General features: G+C 36.0%; 1 protein-coding gene across 1 annotated transcript in view; it reads left to right on the forward strand.

The window, feature by feature from the left end:
- Nucleotides 1-14963, forward strand: part of SPON1 (spondin 1) — a 201649-nt gene that overhangs the window by 26938 nt on the left and 159748 nt on the right. The window contains exon 3 of the mRNA XM_009461422.2: nt 14291-14424. Within this exon, the coding sequence (XP_009459697.1) occupies nt 14291-14424 (134 nt within the window). The remainder of the gene's footprint in view (nt 1-14290; nt 14425-14963) is intronic.

The following is a 14963-nucleotide window of genomic DNA, read 5'->3' on the forward strand; positions in this document are numbered from 1 at the left end:
ATGAAATTTTAAATGAAACAGCTTTATAGTCTTGAAATACATATTCATCAGAATTAAATCCCTTTGAGATTGAGATAAATTTGTTTTTTCTAAAGGTATTGTGCCGTCATCTGCAAGTATGGTAAGATGCGAGTACAAATTTTTAATTGGAAAATCTATTTACAGCCATAAAGTTGACATACATAAAGAAAGCTTATATTTCAAAACAAAACATGCTAAACCATCAGGAGATGAAAACTTAGCCTAATGCATATATATAGGGTTGCTCTGAAACTGCTTGCAGGTTTAGCTCTTCTGTGACGGTGCAGTAAACCTTAGATTTTTATTTTGCATGCAGCGTGGCAGTGTCAAGGCACGAGATGTCGGTAGGTCATGTCCCATCTTCTTCTTCAGACTTCTTATTGCTCCTCCTGTTCTTTCTGCATTGGACCGGAGCAGAGCTGCCAGCCTTGGGAAGCGGCAAGGGCAGCAGCTGCAGTGGCTGTGGCACAGCATGCAAGTGTCCGGGCTCCTGTCTGGCTCCCTCTTGGCAGGGTCTGGTTTCACGCATGCCCTCCTCACCTCAGTCTTGCTGTGTTTCTGTCCTTCAGAAATTTGCTGTCTGCTGTGCAATTCTTCTTAGAAATGCACTTAGAACGTACAAATAATGTCAGAAGCAGATTTATCAAAATCACTGCCTTTAATAATTTGGTTTAAAAAAAAATGTTGTGTGCCAAGTACTTGACCAAATTTATGGTCCTTGTGTTAATATGGAAGTACAACTAAGTGAACATTTTAGTCAAAATATCACTTGAAGCAAAATGGAATCAGCGTATCCAGTGAGGATTATGAAGAGCTACTGTACTAATGTGAGGGGGGAGTACTGTTTTAGGCCCTAACGCAACAGCAGAGTTGGAGCTCTTTATGTTTTAGAGATGTTTTGTAGCTTTTTAAAATTAAATAGATAGTGATGTCTGCATGAAAAGATGCTATTTATTTTGTTAGGCTTATTTCTCTAATCATAATAGTGTAAAACTTCTTCAGCCTCCTGCGTAGGAGGAAGCCTCTTCATTGAGGCATGCTTCTGACTGTCGTGCCAGGTTTAGTGAGTGAGAGTTCCATTGAACAAACCACATCTTTATCACTGTACCCTGCTTGGAATTGATATGAAAGTAAAATACCACTATATTCATTTACTTATTTAAACCTGGCAAAGGTTGTTAGTCCTTATAGTGTTAATCTATGTACAAGTACAATTTGATACAGCTCCATTTCAGTTTACAGCTCATTTTTTAGAGTGCTTCAATTTACAGAGCTGTGAAGATTTTTATTATAAGCTGTCCTGGTTTCAGCTGGGATAGCGTTGATTTTTCTTCCTAGTAGCTGGTAGCTTTACCAAAATTCTTTTATTCTGTTTTTTCATAATCCCTTTCTGCATGTTTATTTCCTTTAAGAAGACTGTACAACTCTCCAGCAGATATCTCATACCATGATGAAATATTCAAGAGAATATAGAACTTCTTTGAAAAACAAACAACACACAACCCTTGAAGCTTTAAATTACTTTTCTTTCCTAATACTTGTGTCATTCTTTTGTTTCCGTAATGAACATTTTGTGCAAGACACTGTTAAGAAAGTGTCCAAACCATGTTTTAATGCAGATGCAGTTTTAATATTTGGCGTTGTGAGGTTTTCATTTAGTCACAGCACTTAACCCACTTGGACTTCAGTCAGCATTTGAAGAGAGCCTAACAAACTCTTGAAAAGAAATCTGAAGTCTCTCCTTTTTGCCACTCTAGGGCTTCACTGTTGACTGACTGCAGCATGTCTTTCTGAAGCAGAATCCTCTCATACTGGAAGGGAGAAAGCATAACGTTTTGATTTCTTTGAAACTCCCAGCAAGCAGGGAGGGTACTCTAGGTAACGTGAAATTAGGCTTTATAGAAAACCTTGGACACAGAGGCAGGCAGGGGAATTGTTCATGAATAGACTGTATAATCTGTGATACCCTCTAAGTAAGGAAAGAATTTAAGAATCTGTGTGTTGGTAGTTCATCAGCATATCAAAAGTAAAAGGAGCCATAGCCTGGATTATTATCTCTTGATTTTGCCTAATGTGCAGGCACACACTCATACACACACAAAGAACATGGTGACTTTTGCTGCCACAAACCCTTCCTGACTTTCTGCAGCTCTTCTCTATGAACAGTATTCCTGATCCAATGGTTCATGCAAGTTGCTAAGCAAAAGATTTGAGAGCTCTTTTAAGGGAGTAAATGACTTCTTAAATTTATCTGTATAAAGCCTGTAGTTCCAGATCACCACTATTTTCGCTCTAAATGGGGTTTTAGCAATGGATTAAGTCTCTCTGAAATAGATTATATTCTGTACACAGTCATCTGAAGGCTAAGGGAATTTGTGTGGAATCTGCTTGAACTAGGTTGGGATGTATATTTTGGCATCGAGACATTCATGAGGAACGTGAATAGCACATGTGCCAGAGCTGCTGATGCTTCAAATCTCCAACACCAAGCAGGACAATAATGCTATTAAAATTATGTATTTTCTGTAATCCTTAAATCCCTTCTTAACTTAAATGAGGAGCTCCAAGTGAGGTAGCTATTCTTGGCGGTATATTCATAATGCTGAGTAGTGTGATATTTTCTAAAATGAAGGATAAATGAAAAGCCTGAACAAACTAAGTAACTGAGAAATGCTGATCCAGTAAAATGTGCAGACTCACATTTTACTACGTATTTCAAATGACTTTCATCAGTTCTGGTGTACCTAATAGCAGAAGAGGCATTTTCTTTGTACTTTACTATCAAATGTTGTGTTCTATTATATTGTAGCAAAGTGTAATTTCTATAATAATATTATTATTGATTATATTAGTAAGGAAGCCCCATCTATGTTTAAGCCCATGTTGCACTTTGTACTCTGCAAAGTTGTAGTTAGAAAAGGTTCCTTTGGCTGACAATTAACGCTCTGACAAATGCAAGAGAGAGAGGTTGAGGAGGAAGGCAGGCTGTTATCATCGCTCTGCAGGGAGAACCTGAGACATAGAAAGGTGGCTTCAGTAGAAGAGCTACATATGTCGTTTGACCAGCCACTATAAAATTTCTTCCTTATCTGATGTTTTATGGGTCTCCTCAAATTTAACATTCCTTTTCTTTTGATTGACTGGTCTTGCAACTGTGTTCTTATCTGGGATGTTGTTCCTAAAATAAAAATGGCAGTTCCTGAGTTTTAAATTGAATTGACAACGAACCTGGAGTTCCTTGCCACAGAAATGTAAATGAGAAGTGCCTGTGTGAGCAGAAGATAAGGTCTGTGTATTCTGTGTGAGTCCACAGCAAATATTTCTCTGGCACTCACATTACTTGTACGTTGGTCATTACAGCGCTAAAGATATTGGTAATATACAATTGTGGCAACAGTACATGAAAAATTATAATATTATCAAAAGATAATAATGTAATTAATTTCAAAGGGAAGAGCTACGCCAAAGCAGTATCATTGAACACCAACTTTATCAAACTACTGAAATGCAGTAATAAGTAGGTAACAACTCTCATCCAGTCTATGTGGTTTGTTCTGATATGAAGGTCAGATTTTCTTGATTGCTCTTAGTTAAGCTTTCTAGAACTGGTTATAAGAATGGTGGACTTTGGACTAGATCATGTTTTCTCTCTTAAGTATTGTTTCATTATGGACATGAGAATGTCAGTTTTTTGGGTATTTACATTTCTCATCTGTTTGAATGCTTAAAGCTTATTTTTACAGTGAACAGAAGTTCTGGACCACTGAATCTAAAATATGTTATTGACTGGACTTGAATGGTGGCTAGACATCCTTATTAATGAAATATCTATCAGTCACAGTGAAGACACATCCGTTCAAACATTTATAAATGGTATTTTTGTGTAAAGAATTATGTGCATTGACAGAAGCAACGACACATGAGCTCAGGCCTGTAAAGGTGGTTGCTGCAGAAATTGGGGAAAATCCTAGTACCAGTATGAAGAGTTTCATGTAGTTTTGACAAATTATTAAGAATATGCTGACAAGATTTTCATTTGCATATAGCAAAAATGCGAATGCTGATTTTTAGTTAAGTTTATAAATAGCAGAAAAATGTGCTCACAGCAATCAGATAGTCCTTCAGCTTTTCACAAGCATGTCCATAAACACAATTCTAAATTATCCTGGATTCAGTCCTGCAAGGTACTGAGCACACTGCCTCTGACTTTTTTAAGTGACCTTAAGGGCATGCTTAGCATAACACCTGGAAGTTGTTTTAGGTACATATTTATAAATCTTTATTTTGTGCTGAGACAGGAAGAATCTGAATAAATTCATTACCGTATGGATTTGGAAAATGTGGGGGGAAAAATTAATTTTTTTTTATGTATTGTTAGATTTTGTTTTATGTGTATTTGCCTCTGTATGCATGAGTGGCCCACTGTGTCAATGGGGAATTAATCTTTTATTCACTACAAGTTTTTTTGTGAATTTTTGGTGCTGCCAGATGCAGCACTGTGTGTGTGTGTGTGTGTGTGTGTGTATGTATGCCACAGTAATGTGGCCAAAGTGCTCATGCTGGCTTAAACATAAACCCATGATAGAGATGTGTTATAAGAGACTATTGATGAGCCCTAGTGCAAGATGACACACAAGGCCAAGTCTGGGGAGGAAGCTTGGAGGTCTGTTTTGTTCATTTTCAAACAAGGGCATTTATTTGTGAGTGTCAGCAATAAATGCAGAAGGAGTCTTGTTATTTGTTTTTAATTGAACATTTTAAAAAGTTTTAAGTTAGCACTCTTAAAACTGACATGGATCTCAGTCCTGGACTAGCAAACCAATGCTAGAAGTGATTCTCAATATTTTGGGGAAATGTTTTGGTCTCTTGTCTCCCCAGAAAGAAACACCAGTATATTGAGCCTTTTAATGGAATATATCAATTTTCACAATTTTTTTGTCAGGAAAACTTTTCATACAGACATAATTTCCAGTTGGAAGAAGAGGTCCATCACAAGTGATAAAAGGCTTTTTATCTGGATGGAGAGAAGGAGGTTCAAGTGTCTGAGTCATTAGAACAGGGATCGCACCAGGGAGTTTTGCGGCCCTAACGAGTGCTCCTCCAAGCAGCAGCAGTCTATTTGCGGATTGATTTCTTATAGTCTTTTCCTCTTGGATCACTCTGCTTTGTAAAACTAGTAAAACACTTCACTAGGCCAGCAGGGAAGAGACTGGCTTTGCAACTTGGAGGGAAAGTCATCAAAATAAACAGAGCAGAGATTTGAAGACACATCAGTGCTTTCATTTACCTGACCATCAAGCCAGTTTTTCCCCTTGGTTCAGCGAGTATATAATGTGAGGCAGAATGAATCAGAAAAGAGACTGACTGAAGGTTACTCATTTTGTAAAAGCTCACACTGACAGTGAACTTCCTGATTCAGAATGGATATATGAATCTGCGTCTTCCATATCAGAAGTAGAGTCTTCAATGCTGGTCCCAGAGCGTGCTTTACTAGGATGTATCTCAGCTTTTGCAGGATAAATAAGTAAATAAGGTTTGTCTTCTAATCCCAGTGTGCAGCCAAATGAAAACACAAATATTTTTTGCAAGCAAGGTTCTTGGTTTTTAGCAACATTTAAATTTCCTTTCTAAATTAATTGTACTGCAATCCCTTAATAGGCTGAAAAAGCATTCTCATTTGTAAAAGATGCAATTGTCAAACTGGAGCTCTGCCAGATTTGTTTTTGTTCTGCGTCCTGGGTTCTGCGGCCATCAATGCACCAAGCTGGGAGATCTTTGACAGAATTTGGCTGTTCTTTTTACAAAAATAAGGTGGAGGGTTGGTACACAGGGGGCCACCCTAACTTTATGGCTTCTCTGGATTTCCCTGACTTGAATTCCTAGTTGATTCTCTAAGCCACTTTTCCATCTAATTTTGAGCTATTGGCATATCACAGAGCAGGCTGAAGATCTGGCATCTCATATTTAATCTCCTCCCAAAGAACTCCTGTTTATGAAGTCTGAGGCCAATTTGAGGTAAAACAACATGTTAAGTATGTTTTTGTAGACCATCTAATATATTGTTTTGAAAAAGTAGCTCAATGTCTATATCCCCACTTCACAATTGAGAACCAGACTACACTAAAGTGATTTGAGAAAGGTTGCTCAGCAATACAAGTCACGTCTCACTTCCAGTCAAGTGTTGCATCCACATTGCCTTATTTTATATCACTTTCTTTTATGAGGCTGTGAAAACATTTCTTTCTTTGCACAACCTTCCAATACCTTTTATCTATCTAGAAAATCAGATTAAAATGGGGTCTTAAAGATGGGGTAGCTAATTGGATTATATATAACTAGATAAAATGGCAGCAAATATATTTAGGAGAGATGGCAACGGTTTTTTCTCTTTCCAAAGCGTGTGTATTATAAGCTTAAATGAAAGGTCCTAACTGTAGTGACTGCACAAGAAATATACAAAGTCCTTAAACTTATACTGCTTTCAAGTGATTGTTATCTAAAGATCCTTAATAGCGAGGTTGATTTTTTTTTTTTATATAACACCCCTTTCATCAGCAACAATTCTCTCAGGCTGAAAGCACTTGAGACACCACCTATCAAAAGTTATTTTTTCTTTGTGAAAATTTCTTATCAGATAGAAATAGTGGTTATTTTTTGCCAAATAAATAATGTTCATACTGAAATAGTTTGGCAACTGTAACATTGAATATAAATAATCTCTCTGCAAAAGTATTACATAATGAATCCTGCATGTATCTTTGTTGAAGTTTATTGTGGTTATAGTCTTATCTGAAATGTTAGTTCTGTAATCTTGGAAAAACTGTTTGCGTTCTGATCTTCCAGTTACAAGGAGGAGAGAAACGAGAAATCCATGAGAGCCAGTGAGAAGCCTAAGTGGTTGTGCTCTGTGGGTTTTTTTTTTTATTTATTTTATTTTTTTTAGTATTGATTTCATTCTCTACAACTGTTCTTTCGGGTTGGCCTTGGCTCAGGTGAAGGGAAATGCAGCTAGAAGATTGCTCTAATTAATGCTGACTCTGTTCCTGGTGGGCCAGCAAAGGATAGCCACAGCGTAGCCTTGCTGGGTGTCTCCATCATCCTCAGTGGTTATTATTCTGTTTTAGGGCTGCGATAGGACAGTTCTGCTTCCTAGTCCTTGAAACAGAGTTTTAAAGTAATATTTCCTCATTTTCATTTGACTGAGTGTTCATAAAATGTACCCTTTTTTCATCTGTTTTTTCATGCTTCCAAAAGTAAACTGTATTTAGACCATAAATGAACCCTGATTTCATTGAAAAGCAAGTTCAGTCTTTTAGCTACTGCCTGAATGTAATGAAAAAAACCCCAACCCACAAGTTAATGTGTTTGAATTGTTCAGTGTAGAGTCTGATCTCAGTAAATTTACTCTAGATTTAGGTCTAACTTGATTAAATTATACATCAAGGTGAGCCAAAAGTCCTGTTTCTTTAAAACTAAAATTTTCAATCTTGCCCAGAATCCTAATACATCATTTCAAATGTTATAAGGAGCGGTGTAAGTTGAACATGAAGCATGAAGAATAGTTATATTTGTCATGCAAGGCACAGAGTGACTCGTTGCTTTTCTACAAAACGTCACGAGAAGTTCCTTTACACAATTTACTCGTGCTGATGTCCCTAATGCTGCAACTAATTTGTATGCTCTGTTGCTTATGCCAGGGCAAGAGTCAGCTGGTGCACTTTGAATCTTTATGTGCCAAGGTGAGAAAAGCAAGTTCAGTCTTCAAAATAATTTCCCATTTCTGATGAGGATTGTTGGATAGTATTGGCTGTGTTAAGAAACTAGAATCTTTGAAGGGATTTCATAAGGCAATACTATTTAAAAAGATTTTGCTCTTTCGCTGCTGGAACTTAGTATTTACTAACAGCTTTTCAAAAATTAAATTAGAGGATTTTTCTTGGTCAAAATAGCTACTTTTTAAAGAAAGTTATAGATGGAACCCAATGAGACTTATAGCTGTGAAAATAATGACAGCTTTCTGTGCCTAATATAGTTTTTCTGTTAGAGATTATAGAAGTAATATGTTATCTGGGAGAAGATGGATTATCTGTCAAAAATACTAGTAATATGGTCTGATAAAGTAGCTTGAATCAATTTACCGAACTGTTTTCATAGGAACGTTAATATTACAGTTAAGGAAAAAAATTCATAGGAAACAAAGATTAAACTTTGGACCTTAAGTCCACCCTTACTGATGACTTAGATGAAAACTGTCTCAATTCAGAACAATCTAAGTTAATTTATCTCTTGAGTTTCACGGATAGCTTTTACTTCATTGGCCATTTTCAATTTACAAGTATAAACCTTATAATTCAACATATTACAAAACTGATTGAGTTTACTGAGAGTGGTTCAAACTCAAGAAAAAATATACAATATAACATTTTACGTTTACCAAATGCTGTCAAGTTATTGTTACCTATCTCTGTCAATATATGTCTTCTCTTTTCATATATATTGAATTGAGAAGAAATTGCTGTTTTGTTAAACTTTCCATAGACAGTCTCTCAGACAGGAAAGGCTGTTTAGTGTAAAAGCTGGCAATGTAGTGCTTTATCTTTAACATGCTTCAGGTTCTCGTCACATTGAATTGCTTTCTTCCTCCTTTTGGTTGAATTGCACCTTAGAATAGACCCTACTACCTGCCCTACAATAGGTGTAACATAGCTCTTAGGTTTGCTTAGACTGAAGAGCAACATGCAGTACAGTATGACTATAAGATTTTTGATAGCAAAAATTTTGGGGAGTCTTTGACACATAAGATTCTCAGACAGGATTCTGTTCGTAGCTTGTTTTATCTTTTGATCATCCAACACAGCCTTTTTTGCAACGAACACGCTATTAAAATTGTTTGTTTTAAAAAAGAGAAGGACAGTTGGACAGAATTCAAATACTTTTCCTTAGAACATCTTACACAAAAATGTTTGGTTTTGTTTGTGGTTTTTTTGTGGTTTTGGTTTGTGGGGTTTTTTTGTTTGTTTGGTTTGGTTTGGGTTTTTTCCTTCATTTCTTGGAAGATAATTTATAAATCCTTTATTTTTTCCTCTCCTTTTGCTAATATACATCGAAGACTTGATCTGACCCTCTGGCATCATACTTTGTGGAGAGCTGAAAGCGTCTTCCCCCCCAATTCTAACTACCTTGTGTCTGGGATGAAAAACAAGCAGGTAGATGGACACACAGAGGCAGGCAGGTGGAGAGGCATATAACTTGTGCTGATACTGCTTTCATGGAACTTACCATCATGTTATATAGTGCATTTCATCTTTACTTGATAAAGTCTGTGCTCAGGTAATGATTACAGAACTAAATTTGATTTCCAGTTACAACATTTTAGGATATCTATGTAGTCTGTGCTAGAAGTTACCAGAACGTAGTGATAATCTACAAGTGTATTTTAGCAATGCCTTTCTTCAATAGATTTGCACACTTTTCTCCAGTGCTCCAAGGTGTGCCTAGTTATCAGACAACTCCAGTCTTCAGGTGCAGTGCTAAAGATGACAAATCTTACTGAGAGCCCAGCAGTGCTTGTTGGTGCTATACGGCTTTGAATCGTAGTCTGCATCAAGACTGATTACTGACATTTCATAAAAAGTTCCAGCTCCGATTCTTTTGGCTCTTCTGATTGTAAGCACAGACTCTGAAGGAAATACTGTGTTCTTTAGTCAAAGAAATGTGTCATGTGATGCATATCTTTGAGGTTGATTTTTTTTAAACTAACTTTGTTCATCATTAGTCTTCCCTTCCATATAATAAGCTCTGTTCTAGATTAATCCCTAAAGGCCAAATATTACCATTATGTAGACCCAATGTTCTTTTTATAATGAGAAAGTTTCCTCGAGGAGAAGGTAGTTTTGCAGCATTCTGGAAGCCAGACTCCATGTTAGCTCTTCCAAAGAAGAAAACTGCCCACAAAAATGCTTATCTTGTGAACTTTGTTTTTTTTCTTTTTAAAAACTTGGTTCTTCCAGTAGAACGCAGCTGTTTCAGTGGGTGGAAAGTGATGATGTGTCCACAGAACAAGAAACGGCGCTGAAGACCTTAGCCAGTGGTTTAAACTAAGGAGGTGAACACAAGCCAATAGAGGATTTCTGTAACTTCATCTCCTTTTGTACTTGATACTAATTCCTTTCTTGTGATGTATAGCATTTTGACTTTTTTTTTTTTTTTTTTTTTAATACTGATATAAATTTAACAATAGAAAGGATAACTGCCTGGTTTAGTTTATTTGACTAACAGCTTATAGAAATCAGAAACAGATAGCAAGCTCTATCACTCAGCATGAAATGTTCCAATTCTGAGAAAAGAAAACAACTTCTTCAGCTAAGCAGTTATCCAGTCTGGCTTTTCAGGAACACCCAGAAGTTGTCCTCAACCTCTTCAGTGTTTGGAATATGCAAAGAATGCAAGACTGAGCCTGGAGCTGGTAAATTCTCCCTTTTAATACCCTTACTTCCATGTTTGTAGATTTACCCAAGTTCAGCCAAATTCTGCTTTCTGTGACACTCATTCAAATCCAGGTTAACTCCAAGAGTCTTGTTCAGGATTTGCACGAGTTTCCCTGGAGGAATAAATTGGTCCAATAATATTACAATCATAGTAATAAAAAAAAAAAACCCACACCAAAACCTAAATAGAACATTAAGACTTAATGTCATTTGTGTTTGTGGATTCAAAAGAATTAGTCACATAGATATCCCCCCTCTGAGACCTCAGATTCTTCAGCCAAGTGTTTATTTTAGTTTTTAGGATTTTTCTTCAACATGTAGTTAATTTGCTGGCCCATTCCTGAAAATGTAAGGCTTCCCATTACAGATAACCTAGTGTTTAGCAAGCTATAATTTTGCAAATGCTACATTTTAATCTGCATGCCTTTTTCCTGCCAATTCTTTCCTTCAGGCCTATGTGGTCTGACTTGATTCCAGAAGAAAAATCAGGATTGTATTATTTTCAGAGATTACATATGTTTGTTTGGGTTTGGGTTTTTTTTTGTTGTTGTTGGGTTTTTTTGCCAAAGTTGGCCAGGATGCTATTGCTTTCTCCTGTGTTATGTGTGAGTGCAATAATATCATCCACCACCCTGAAGTGTTGTGTCATTTGGAGTCCTGTTGCATAAGTACTGAACCCTTTCTGTATTGCCCCTAGGAACTTTTTATAAAGAATCAAACCTCCATGGATATGGAAAAAACCAATCTTTTCAACAAATATATTTGAGATGGGTTTATACTTATCTGAACTCCTAGAATCTGGTTAATTCTTCTGAGTTTCATAAAATATCTTAAAATAACTTTTTTTTTTTTTTAATCCTTTCAGATCAATTGGCATTTGAGTTTTTCCAGCTAGTTTAGAAGTTCTTTACTGTACGCTGTCAAGATTAGGAGTCTTTATTAAGAAGGCTTCTGTCTAATTTTTCTTCCAAGGAACTCTTTTTGGAGGATCTTATTCTTTTATGGTCAGGTTTTCCCAGTAGCCACTTATTGCGTAAATCTTCTTGCTTTCATGGTTAGTGATGCAGGAAATTGTGATGTAGCCTTGAGGTTCAACCACTTCCTGTTCTTCCAGGACCGTGTTCTAAAATGCAAGCAGAACTTTTAAATTATTTCATTATAGGCATCTGTATTCCTTGAGCAAATTCATAACTTGCTAGGTTGCAGGAATTTGGTAGGCTATAGAAGTGCAAAATATGTCTGCATTTCTGTGTTCATTTGTTGCTACTGGAAAAGGGCATGGATGTGCTCCAACCTAATGACTATCTAGAATTAAAACAAATATTTCAGGTTCTGGTTTTGCAGTAGCCAGAAATCTGGCTTGTAATAACAACTTACAGTTGCTCACAACTCCTTACTTAAATATTAGTTGTTGGATTTGGTGTTCCTTGTGATTCCATTCATTGTCAGGGGAAAAAGCAGGATTGACTCACCTGGAGACAAGAATTTACTTAACATGCAAATGCATCACAGATGGGTCTACAATGATGACTGCTGGAGGAATGATATTTAGGGATATGAAAGCAGTTGAGTTCTTGTTAGCTGAAAATAGCAACTCTATACTTTGAGAACATGGATTCATTTCAGTTGGGCTTCTCAAGAAACATTCATTGATGAAGTGTGTGTCAGACAAAAGCTAAACTAGATTTGGAAAAATCAACATATGTGAAAGGTTTATTGATCATTGTTGAATATTTTTCATCTGATTAGTCGTAAAGTCTTTACACTTACCTGTAATTACTTAACCTTTCTTGACCTGAATTGAACATATTTTTAAAGTTGTTATCTAAGGATGTGAGTTGTTATACTAGAGCAGCAGTTTGCATCTGGCAAGAGAATATGGAGCTAGTGTAACTTGTACAGTAATTTGCAATATTTCTGTTTTTCTCAAAAAGCTGTCCTTTTTAAGAACTTTCAGATAACCTCCTAAGAGCCCCTTCAGTGGGAATTATCCTGCTTTTATATAATGTGCAATAGTGTTTTATTTTGTATGATATGGTATAAAATCACCCATTCTTCACTCAAAGCTTCCACCAAAATTGGGTTTTGATTGAGAATGAATTACTGTGAGAAATGGATAAAAGGTCAATTGATATGGTCCTGAATAATTGAGACAACCTTTCTGAGAGATAAGTAAACAGTTTTATTTCTTTATTTTACTGTTGCAGGAATAAGGCAGACAGAATAAAAGCAGTTGATGGCCAAGACAGAATTGTAGGTTAGGGATTTCTCTGTGCTTGAGTTAAGTGCATTAAATTGTATCAAGTGGAAGTAGAAACTGTGCAGTGCCAGCTTAAGCCTACACTAGATCCCATGCTTCCCAATGCTTTGCGTTAATTAAAATCTAGCAAAGTACTAGCAGTACACATTGTGTTTAGTTACACAGGTTCTATGAAGCGTTAAAAAAGTTGAAGAATATTAATGGCTTTGGATTTAAAACTCATTAACCATTACCCTATTGACAGCTAAATTGTTTCTCAGTACTCCTCTGAGCCAGTGCCCCTTCATTCTGCTATGGAAAACAAGAAATGTTTGTTGGCTCAGCTAAAAATGTTTGGGAGTGCTGGCAGTATCATTGGGTGAGACAACATGGATGCCTGCTCACTAAAGCACATCTGGTCAAACTATAGATATTGCCACTTTTTCAGAATGTAAAATGGTATTTTTTGTCAAAATACTTGTTTAAAGTTATATATACTGCTAGAAGGTTTTTTTTTTTTTTTTAATTGTAATCTGGTAGAAGTGTGTGTGTGTTATTAGAACTAGAATTCTGAAAAAGCTCCTTCAGAGTTGTCTTGTTATAAATTGATAAATACAGCTTCTTTCTCAAAATAGTAAGGTTTGTAATTAATTTCCTGAATATTGACCCAGTGTAGTGTGAATTGTGGCTTCATCGAATGAAAGTGGACCACTGAATTTTGAAGAGAAATTTGGCAATATCACAGCATTGCCTGTTTCCAAATAAAATTTGGCAGCTTCTGATGAATTTTCTTTGAGATGTGATGAACAGAAGGCTTAAAGTACAATCCATGAAGTACATATGTAGTGAGAAAGCTATTTTGTCACAGACACCTTTGAGTAAAATCCTTAGAACAACATGAGTTCCAAATCAGCCCTTCTGGTTTTGTGTTGACTTATACCACTTAAATCTTTCTGTTAAACATCAATCAAACAAAAAAGCAAAAATGTGTGCAGACTGGACTAAATAACAGTCTCTGAGTTATAGACGATGCATATATTACCTCTTTTGACCTGGAGATTCTTTTGATGCCTGAAGAATAATACTGTTTAAATAAATGTTAGTTTAAAAAACAAATAAATAATAAACAAAGTGTAAGCCCTTCTTCTTTAGCATGTTCCATCTGTCCTAATCAGTTGACATAATGTAAAAAAAAACCCTGAAATTATGCATCTTTTTATTATTTTCAGTTCATTAACATTTATAGGAGGCTCCAGTAATCAGGATCTACAAAAAAGGTTATTTGCCGCCATGCTCAGAAAGGACTAAATTCTGCTCACCTAGAACTGAAATATTCTTCTGTCTTTATTTTGTGGGCTTTTTGTTTCCATTTCAGTGAGTGATCTGCATGGTATAAATAAACTTACTGCAATAGTGCTGAGCTAAGCATAGAGTATTATAAATAATCCCACTGAAGGAAAACATGAACCGACAAAACATATTTGAGAGACATTGGTTATGTACGTCCTTATCTTTTCCAATTCTTCTCTTTTTATTTCCTTAGATCATAGATGAAGAAGAAACCCAGTTCATGAGCAATTGTCCTGTTGCTGTTACTGAGAGCACACCTAGAAGAAGGACACGCATTCAAGTGTTTTGGACAGCTCCTCCTACCGGTACAGGCTGTGTAATTCTGAAGTAAGTATTTTAAAGCATATTAAACTAACCATTAAAGTAAAATTCAGTTAATAATACATCTAATATTTATTAGACTAAGAACTACTGGAGTTCTTAGATGCTTTTTTCTCCTTTGACACACTTGACCAAGTTCTACTTGCGAAGTTAAACGTTAGCAACTTAAAGCCCAAGTGTTCAAAAGTTACTCCAAGCCTTCAGTAATCATTGAATTGGTAACCTTAACTGAACTTGGTAGGCTCTCAGCCATTTATTTCACCTAAAAATCTAAAAATTCTGAATCTTTAAAATCAAAATTGCATCTAACTGGTTGAGATTCAGGTAAAAAACATGATCGTAGTTGAAATGAATAATAGGAACATTCTGTAGAGTCAGGATTTTCTAAATGGACCTTTACCAGTAAAATCGGATCTATTTGTTTAGAGGTGAATGCTTTCATTTTAGAGCTGGTGATCTTTTACTGGTGTTTTCCTATTATTTCTACAGTCTATTTCTAAACCATGTGTATTCATGCTTTTTAAGAAACAGACAAAGGTAAGATT

Source organism: Nipponia nippon, unplaced genomic scaffold (genome assembly GCF_047370975.1).
Source record: "Nipponia nippon isolate SJK-2023a ecotype South Korea unplaced genomic scaffold, ASM4737097v1 scaffold_10, whole genome shotgun sequence".
Taxonomy (NCBI): domain Eukaryota; kingdom Metazoa; phylum Chordata; class Aves; order Pelecaniformes; family Threskiornithidae; genus Nipponia; species Nipponia nippon.